General features: G+C 45.6%; 1 protein-coding gene across 1 annotated transcript in view; it reads left to right on the forward strand.

Moving 5' to 3' along the window:
• Positions 1–2,103: 2,103 nt before the first annotated feature.
• The window catches only part of LOC122253478 (uncharacterized), an 85,765-nt gene continuing 77,868 nt past the window's right edge, over positions 2,104–10,000 (forward strand). Inside the window, exon 1 of the mRNA XM_086554392.1 lies at positions 2,104–2,209. Coding sequence (XP_086410518.1) covers positions 2,164–2,209 — 46 coding nt within the window. The 5' untranslated portion in view covers positions 2,104–2,163. The remainder of the gene's footprint in view (positions 2,210–10,000) is intronic.

A 10,000-nucleotide genomic window follows, 5' to 3' on the forward strand; every position in this document is an offset into this window, starting at 1 on the left:
CCATTATCGGCAAGAATCTCCCTCCCGCCACCGCAACCAGGTAAAACTTGCTAATGAAGCCACGTAAACCTACCTCAGTCGTTTCGGGGGGCGGCAGCTCGCGTGTGCGGTCGTCGGGATGTAAGGCAATGTGTTTCTGTGTTCGGGGTGTTGGAGGAGTAGTGGTAGGTAGGGAGGGAGAGGGGGAAAGAGGGGGAAGACACACACATACATAAACACACGCAGACATATATACACACGCACAAACACACACACACACACACACACACACACACACACACACACACACACACACACACACACACACACACACACACCTATACACACACACACACCTATACACACACACACACCTATACACACACGCGCGCACATACACACACACACACACACACACACACACACACACACACACACACACACACACACCCACACTCACACACACACACACACAACACACTACACACACATTAACCACTACACACACACATACACACACAAAACACTCATTCACACACACACACACCACACTACACAGATATATATATATATATATATATATATATATATATATATATATTATAAGGGTGGGGTTGGTGGGGTGGGGGGGGTGTATTGGGGGTGGTATATATGTGTGTGTGTGTATGTGTATGTGTGTGTATGTGTGTGTGTGTATGTATGTATGTATGTATGTATGTATATACATTTATATATAGAGATAGAGAAACAGATAGACAGAATAGAGAGAGAGAGAATTGAACTCATATAGGATTTCGTGGTCTGCAAAATGTCCTTTGTTCTTCAGTGTTGTACGGGATCGTGTTGATGTGACCGCATTTGTATGTTCTCCTCTGGAAATGACCTTTTGGTGCTGTGCTCTACGGAATGGTCATTTGCTCTCCGCGTGCGAAAGGGAGGGAGACACACACACACACACACACACACACACACACACACACACACACACACACACACACATACACACACACACACACACAGACGGACATACGGACATATGGACATATGGACATACAGACAGACAGATAGAGCATGTGGTGGATAACAGGGATGGAAGAGGGGGCGAGAGGGAGGCAGGGAGGGGGAACGTTGGCATGTAAAGCGTCAGTAATTTTAGTCTAAACAATGCGCGTTTGAGCATGACGTTATGTAGGGGGGAGGGGGTGGGGGAGGGGAAGGGGAAGGGATGATATGCCGCGCATAGTGGCCATGATTAATCTGAATCATGATGAAGGGTGGATAGGAAGAGGTACATTAATGAGCGAAAATAGAGAAAGGAAAGGAGAGGAGAAGGAAGATGGGAATAGAGAGGGGAGGATAGGAAAGGCTGAGCGGGGGGGGGGAGACAAGGGAGAAGGGAAGGAAGGTAAAAATCGAGAAGAGGGGGAAAATAATGTAGTAAACAAAAAGAGGGAGAAAGGATGGTAGAAATCGGAATGAGGGCGAAAGGTGAAAACGAAAGGAGAGAAGGAAAGGAATGTGGAAATCGGATAGAAGGAGAAAGGAAAGGGGGAGAAATGGAGATAGAAAACAAGAAGAGAGAAAGAATGGCAGGAGGAGGGAGAAGGGAAGGTACAAAGCTAAAAGAATGAGAAACGTAAGGAGGTAGGAAGAAGGTAGAAAACAAAAAGAGGGAGGGAGAAAGAAAAGCGTAAAAAATGAATCATGAGAGAAATTAAAGAAAGGGGAAACAGGGAAAATGTGAAAAGAAAGATAAGAAGGAAGAGGGAGAGAGAGTTTACGAAACGAAGTTATTGTCGAGACGATGTGACGCGGAAATAAAAGAGGGATAGATAGATAGAGGGATAAACGAAGAAGAAGAGACGAAAATAAAAAAGGAAAAGATGTTACATACACCATTTATATTTTCTCATAAAAGCGGCAACGCAAAGTAAGAAAAAGAAAAATATGAAAACATAGAGATAAAAGATGAAGAGTGCGTTTTATGTTTGATGTCCCTCTCGACGACCCCCCGTCCCCCCATCCCCCCATCCCCCTGCCGCCGATAGAGCACGTGCGCGCGCGAGCGAGCTCTCCAAGGAGTCGTAGAGATGGTGGCCAGTGAGTTGTCCGGGGTCGTGGGGAGAGGGTCGTCCGAGGAGGTGGTGGTCGTGCGAAGAGAGAGAGAGAGAGGGTCGTTCGTGAATGCCGGATTTACGAGATTGCATCGTCGGGGGGAAATATGACGAAGGTAAATGTGTCTGGACACGAACGGCCGTGCGGGGGAGGGGAAGGAGGGGGAAGATGTGTTCGGTTAGATATTCTTCACCTCGATGCTCTTTGGAGCGACGAGTGTCTTATAAGATGGTGTGTTTGTTTGTATGTTTGTATGTTTTGTAAGTAGGTGACACCTCTCTCTCCCTCTCTCTCTCTCTCTCTCTCTCTCTCTCTCTCTCTCTCTCTCTCTCTCTCTCTCTCTCTCTCTCTCTCTCTCTCTCTCTCTCTCTCTCTCTCAATATCTGTATATTAAGTTTCTTATCCATCTCTCGGCATTTACAAATAAAAGTGTATCTATCTGAGGGTCACCTTGATGTATTATGCATATCCTACCGTGGTTATTCCTATCACTCTATTCTCGTATTTTTCGTTTCGCAAGAACCTCCCTCCTACCTCCTCCCCTTCCTCCACCTCCTCCTCTTACTCCTCCTCCTCCTCCTCCTCCTCCTCTATCCTGTCAGCATACATATACCAACGGCGCGAGTCACCTAGTCAGAAGGAGCATAGGCCGGAGCATGATCAGCATAAGGCCGTATAAACATGCCTCCAAAACAGAAAGACATTGTGAGAATATCTATTGCTTGTTTTTGTTTTTTTATTTTGTTTTGTTTGAGTAGATTTTATTGTTTTACTCTTATTTATTTATATAAAAATGTTTGTTTATTCAAGTTTGCGTCACTGATATGTATTTGTATTTCTTTGCGATGGTCGTGGGATTATATACTTGGAAATGTTATTAAATTATTCGTGATATAATTTATGGTGAATGCTATTATCACCAGTAATTCCCTCCTTTTTCGTATTATATACATTTATTCATCCCTGTCACCCATCCTTCATCCTTCACGGGTGTCCACTTTCCCCTTTCCCTTCGTCTGCCTTTCTCCGGAGGATCTCCCACCCGGCAGCATCCGTCACTCCCGCTACACCTTTATCTCCGACCCCCGAGATCCTGAGGAGATGCTGCACGTCTGATCATAAATCTGGGTCCTTCGCTGCTCGGCTCTGCTCTCGATCCTCTCAAGATGGGAAGAGACTCGGGGCTGGGGGTAGAGGAGGGGGGTGAAGGTATAGAACATTCTAGTATTGAGGGACAGTCTCTGGTGTTGCTTTCACTCACTCGCCAGTCTATGGTGGTTGCAGTCACTCACTCATTCGTATTCATAGCTGGGCCTCCATTCGTCTTCACTCGTGTTCATGCTCCAACATTCACTTGTCCTCACCCCTTCTCTTGAATTGATTTTCATTCATCCTCACCTGTACTGACTCATTCACTCTCTCTCTCTCTTTCGTGGTCCTCAAACTTCATCCCATACTAATTTTCACATAATAATACATCTGTTCACTCACATACCCAGTCTCCTTCACTCACACATTCAAATTCATTTTCGTCCATACTCACCTGTCCTCCCCTGCACACACACTTCCATTCTTCACACGCAATCCCTCAATCTCAATCCGCTTTCACTCATTCTCAATCATTTTCACTCATTCTCACTCACACTTTCTTCCGGACTTTCCAAGGAGTTCAGACAAGCAGGTAAACGAGGCCGGGTGCACGCGGGCAACTGTTCACTGCATCAACACAACCAACAACAACAACAACAAAAAAAAACGTTTTCAAAGCCCTCAAACGTTTCCGTATCTGGGCGAGTTTTCTCGGGCTATTCGCGGGGACAAAAGGTTGTGGTGGCTGCCTTTTTTTTTTTTTCTTACACTTTATTTGTTGGTTGGTTTGCGTGGTTATGGATTGTTGTTTGAAACAGTTTTGCTCTGCCTGTTTCTTTCCTTTTTTTTTCCTTTTCTTTCTGAGTATGTTTCTTCAGAGTTATTTTTCTGATTGCTGTTTTTCACTTTTGGTTTTCATTCTGCCTTGTATTACGAGTGTGTGCGACTGTGCGTGTGCGTATGTGGATATATGTGTTTGTTTGTTTGATTGATTTTTTTTTCTATTCTTATTAATGACGTTTGCTCTGACGGATAGAACAATCATTTGCTCTCCCCTGGGGATATTTATCATCAAGGCTGATTGGTCTCTCCCTCGATCGTAAAAACAAAGGAGGCTCTGTTTTGTGGGCGGGTAGGCCTATCTAGATTCGATTAGGCGGTTGCAGAAGGTGCGTCTAGGGTTTTATGGCGAGAGCTCCTTCGGAATCCCTTTTTGTGTTGGGTTGTCTCCTGTACTTGCTTGCTTTAGATAGTATTTTCTTTCTTTCTTTCTTTCTTTCTCTTCACTGTGTTTATTCTAGACCCTCACCCCTCCTCCTTCTTCCTCCTCCTCCTCCTCCTCCTCCTCATACTCCTCTTCCTCCACCCACTCCTCCCCTCCTCTACCTCCTAATTCTCTCCCTCCTTTTTATCTTTCTCATTATTCCTTCTCCTCCTCTTCCTTCTCTCTCACCTCCCTCTTTTTCTTCTTCTTTACCCCTCGTCCTCTTCATTCCCCCTCGTCCTCTTTTTTCTCTTCCTTCTTCCCTCTCCTTCCCTCCATTTTTACCGCCATGCCTTGCCTCCCTCCTCTTCGCTGCTTCCTTCCCTGGCTGCTTCTCGGCCTCTTGTTATGAGGGTCAGGTCACGTGTTCCCGCATCCCGCACCTCCTCCTCCACCGCATTACCGCAGCCTGTGCTATTTCTTTTCCCTCTTTCCCATTCTCATTTTATCTTTCCTTTTTTTACCCCCCCTCTTCCTTCTCTTCCTTATTACCTTTCGTTCACAGCCTCCTCTTCCTCTTCCTCTTTACCCTTCTTCCACCTTTTCTTATTCCCTTCCCTCCTCTTTCTCCTCTTCTTCCTCTTTACCCCTCCTCCACCTTCACCCCCTCCTTGTCTTTTCCCCTTCCTCCTCACCGCCCTCTCTCCTTCTTCCCTCACTTTTCTCCCTCCCTCTTGACCTTGTTATACCTTTTTATTGCCTTTTCTGTTTATCTTTCATTCGCTCTTCACCTCCTTGTTCTCTTAATTTCCGCCTCGCTTCCCTTTTCGTGTCTTCTTTTTTTAGCATGTCTCCCTCGCTTCTTTCTTCTTTCATTCTAGATTTGTTTTTTTATTGGTAGGGGGAAGTGGGGATAAGAAATAACCTCTAAGAAAATTAAGAAAAAAAATAGAATGGTAAAAGGAGGAGAGGAGAGGAAAGGAGATATATGAAATAACCGAGAAGAAGAGGGAGGGAGGGAGGAAGGGAGAGAGAAAGCAGTAGAAAGAGATAAAGAGCGATAGAAAGAAGTAGAGAGGAAGAGAGCGGTAGAAAGGTGTATAGAGGAGTAGAAGCAGGTAGGGGCGGTCAAAAGAGGCATAGAGAGGTAAAAAAAGAGGGAGAAGGCTGTTGCGTCACAGCTGACCTCAGCAGAGCAGATGCAATGGCTCACATCTGCGTCGGATTCCACACATGCGCCTCATTAGGACGCGAAAGGAACTTACTTACGCACGCATTTCACCATCGTGCGAGGGATGGGGGAGGAGGAGGGGGAGGGGGAGGGGGAGAGGTACAAGGAAGGGGAAGGGGGGTATGGAGGGGAAAGGGAAGAGGTACGAGGAAGGAAGGGGAGGGATAGGGAGGGGGAGAGAGAGAGATACGAGGAAAGAAGGAGGGTAGGGAGAGGGAGAGATAGAGAGAAGTTATATGATACACTCGTGAATTTGGATTTAGTATTCGTCGTTTTTTATGTAATATACTATTGTTATCATCATCATGATCGTCATCATCAATCATCATCATTATTATTATTATGTTTGTTTCATACATATGTATATATATATATATATATATATATATATATATATATATATATATTTATATATACATATATATTTTTTTTTATATACATACATATATATATATATATATATATATATATATATATATACACACATACACATACATACATACATACATACATACACATACATACATACATACATACATACATGAAGCTAAAACTTCATTGCGAGTGCCATTGTTGAGTGTGGATTTTGGTCGTGAGTGGCAAGGAGGGTCGAGTGGGCGAGGAAGAGGATGGAGGGAGAGAGGGGAGGAGGTGGAGAAGGAGGGAAAAAGGAAGAAAAAGGAGGAGGGGTAAGGGGATGGGGAGGAGGAGGAGGAAGAGCAAGAATAGGAGCAGGAGGAAGGGGAGAGCGAAGGTGAGGATGAGGAAAAGAAAAAAAACGAAGAAAAAGGAGGAGAAGGGAGAGAAAAATATGAAGAAGAAAGGGGCGGGGGAAGGAGGATGAGAAAAAGAAGAAGAAAGAGGAGAAAGGGGGGGGGGGATTCCCTAAGGAGTCCTTCGTTTGAGGGCAAACAGGAGGTCGGAGACCTGACCTGCGCTAATACGTAAGCTTAAGGGTTGAGGTTTTATAGCGACTCGCTTTTGTTTCTTTGTATTGTGTTACTTATTTTTTATTTGTTTATTTACATTTTGAGATAACGGTAACGGCGATGCATTGTTTTATATTTATGTATCCGTCTCCTCCTTCTCTCCTTCCGTTTCATTCCCTACACCACTTCATTCTTTATCTAATTATTCACATTCATATTTATTGTTTAACTTGCTCTGTTTTCCTTTCCTCCTTTTTGGACGTGTTATTCATTCTGGATCATTCGTCTCCCGCAGGTACGAGTAACCGGTAGGCGAGGCGGCAGCAGCATCATCAAGGTAAAAATCGTGATTCGGAATTTCGTCATTTGGAGACGTGTGAGAGGCGCCATATTTTCGTACTCGCGGAATCGGATGTAAAGAGGCTACGGATTTTTTTTCGTTCTCTTTTTCTACTTTTCTTTTTTCTTTTTCTTTTTTTATTTTCTTTCTTTTTTTTCACTTTCTCTCTCTCTCTCTCTCTCTCTCTCTCTCTCTCTCTCTCTCTCTCTCTCTCTCTCTCTCTCTCTCTCTCTCTCTCTCTCTCTCTCTCTCTCTCTTTCTCTTTCTCTTTCTCATTCGCTCCTTCCCTTCCTCCCTCACCCTCCCTCCATCCTTTGCTCCCTCCCCCCCTTTCTCCTACCCTTCCTTACTCCCCCCATCCCTTACTTGCTCCCTCTCACCCTCCTTCTCTCCTTTTCTCCTTCCCTCCTTTTCTCCTTCCCTCCTTCCCTCCTTCCCTCCTTCCCACTTTATCTTATCTCCCTCTCCGTCACACACAGACAGTAGATGACGCGACTTAGAGCACAGCTATTTCTCGCTCCGGCCCCTCCCCCCAACCCCACCCCAACCCCACCCCAACCTTCCTCCCAAGTCAACCCCGCCAATTTAACAAGGGATGGCTGTTGCGTATGATTTTTGGCTTTTGTTTTAAGGTCGGAAACACTGTTATTGATCCTCGTTCATAATTAATTATTGTCTTTGAAGAAGGTCCATTATTGGGCTTCTAGGGTGAAGGTCCCCTCTTTTCTCCTCTCCCTTGGATTATCTTTTATCTTGCTTTTTTATCTTTCTCTTCTTCTTGCTCGTTTTATTCTCCTTCCTTTTTCCCCTTTTCTAATACGTATTTATCTTTTTCCTTCGTAAATTTCCACAGTCATGCTTTCAAATTCTCATTTGTCCGCTGCTTTATCTCCTGTTTTATTTTATTCCACTTCTCTTTTCTTCTTGTTCCCTTCCCCTCCCCCCTTTCGCCCTGCGCATATGCTTCCTCTTCCTTATCATTGCCATTTTATCACTTCGTTCTCTTTTTTTTTATCATATTTTTCTTTCCTATTTTCCTGCCTATCTACTTACCTTTCTTCCTCCTCCATCCCCTTTCTTTTTTTCTTCTTCCTTCCTTCCTACCTTTCTTTCCCTTCTTCTTCTTCCTTCCTACCTTTCTTTCCCTTCTTCTTCTTCCTTCATACCTTTCTTTCTTTTCTCTTCTTCTTCCTTCATACTTTTTTTCTTCCTCTTCATCTTCTTTCCTTCCTTCCTCCCATTTTTCTCCTCCTCCTCCTGCTTCTTCTTCCTCCTCCTGCTTCCCCTTCTTCCTCCTCCTGCTTCCCCTTCTTCCTCCTCCTGCTTCCTCTTCTTCCTCCTCCTGCTTCTTTTTCTTCCTCCTCCTGCTTCCTCTTTCTCCTACTCCTGCTTCCTCTTTCTCCTACTCCTTCCTCCTCAGCAACTAACTCGTAACAGTCTGCATCTCCTCCCGTGTATTTAACTTTCCCACGGTCTTCGCCCTCGCCTCTACCCGGACGACGAACGGACGACCCCGGAAAAGACGAGCGTTCCTTTAGCTGTGGGTGGGGGGTGAGGAGGGGTGGGGTGGGGTTGGGTGGGATAGGGGGTTGGAGGGAAGAGCTAGGGAGTTGAGGATAGGGGTGAGGGTGAGGAGAGAGAGTGGGAAGGTTGTGGAGGGGATAGGAGAAGTGGCGGTGAGGTTTAGTGGGGATTAGGGGTGGTTGTGGGAGAGTAAGTGGGGGTGGAGGTGGAGGACTGGAGGTGGGGGATAAGGAGGAGTCAGAGGGTTGGAGGGGGTTGGAGGATGGGCTAGGAGAGGGAGTGGGAAGGATGGAGAGTTGGGGATGATGAGCCGGTTGGGTTGAGGTGGGGGGGGTGGGGTTAAAGCGTGGCTAGAGTGTAAGGGGAATGGGGGCGGGAAGGGGAGGAAGTGGGGGTAAGGGAGAGGGAGCAGAGAAGCATACGAATATGGCAGAGAAAATTAAAGGGTGGTGGGTGGATGGGTGGGGAAGGGGCGCAAAAATAGGGATAGGGGAAAGAGAAGAGTAGATAGGAGGAGAAAGGAAAAGGGCGGGTGGAATGGATGAGTTTGTCTTCTAGTGAGTCAACACGGTCGCTGTTTGAATGGAGAGAGAACAGCCAGGAGGAGGGATCAAAATCACAGACGACAAACAAAAGACCGAATAAAAAGGAATAAGACTTAAAACACAACCAGCATACCAAAAACAAATGAGGGTAAAATTCGACAGGAAGGGCGAGGTAAACGGAAGACATGTTGAGTAACTCAACGAGAGAGGCACATCTAGAGGGACAGCACCAAGAATGGAGAGATGGAGAGAACACACAAGAGAGGAAGAAACCGCAACAAGACCCAAACAAGACCGGAGCTCTACCTCCCCATCCCTCTTCCCCCCTCTCCCTCCCCCTCCTCCTTCCACCTTCCACCTTTTGCCCTCCTCCCCCTTCCACCTTCCCCTTTCCCCCTCCTCCATTCCCCTTCCCCTTTCCCCCTCCCCCTCCCGCCTTCCTCCCTCACCCCTTCCTCCCTCCCCCTTCTCCCCTTCCCCCCTTCCCCCTTCCCGTAGTCCATTCCGCGCGACGCCTCCGCGCGAAATCCCACTCAACTTGCCACTTGCAACCTCGGCCATCATTAGCAGGCTGCAGTGCGGCAAGGCTCACCTGCGCCGGATAAAAGATTCAGAGCAGATACAAATTAAGGGGAGGAGACCAGGCCGCAACAAAGGGGGCTGTGCTATGGGGTGGGGAGGAGAGGGGAGGGAGGTTGAAGGGTGATGGAGTTACGGTAGAGTGGATGTTGCACTGTGTCTATGGTTTTGAACTTTTTCTTTGTTTCTGGTTTTATCTCCTCTTTCCCCCCTCTCTCTCTCTCTCTCTCTCTCTCTCTCTCTCTCTATATATATATATATATATATATATATATATATATATATATATATATATATATATATATATATATATATATATACACATACATACATACACAAACATGCACAATTGCACATACATACATATATACATTGAGTTTCTATTTCTTTTCTTTTTTCCTTTCTTTATGTATATGTATTTTTTTTATTTTTCTCATTATTTTTCTCTATCCATCTATCTATCTC

The sequence above is a fragment of the Penaeus japonicus genome, unplaced genomic scaffold (assembly GCF_977035675.1).
Source record: "Penaeus japonicus unplaced genomic scaffold, GWHDUDI00000001_assembly GWHDUDI00000029, whole genome shotgun sequence".
In the NCBI taxonomy this organism is placed as follows: domain Eukaryota; kingdom Metazoa; phylum Arthropoda; class Malacostraca; order Decapoda; family Penaeidae; genus Penaeus; species Penaeus japonicus.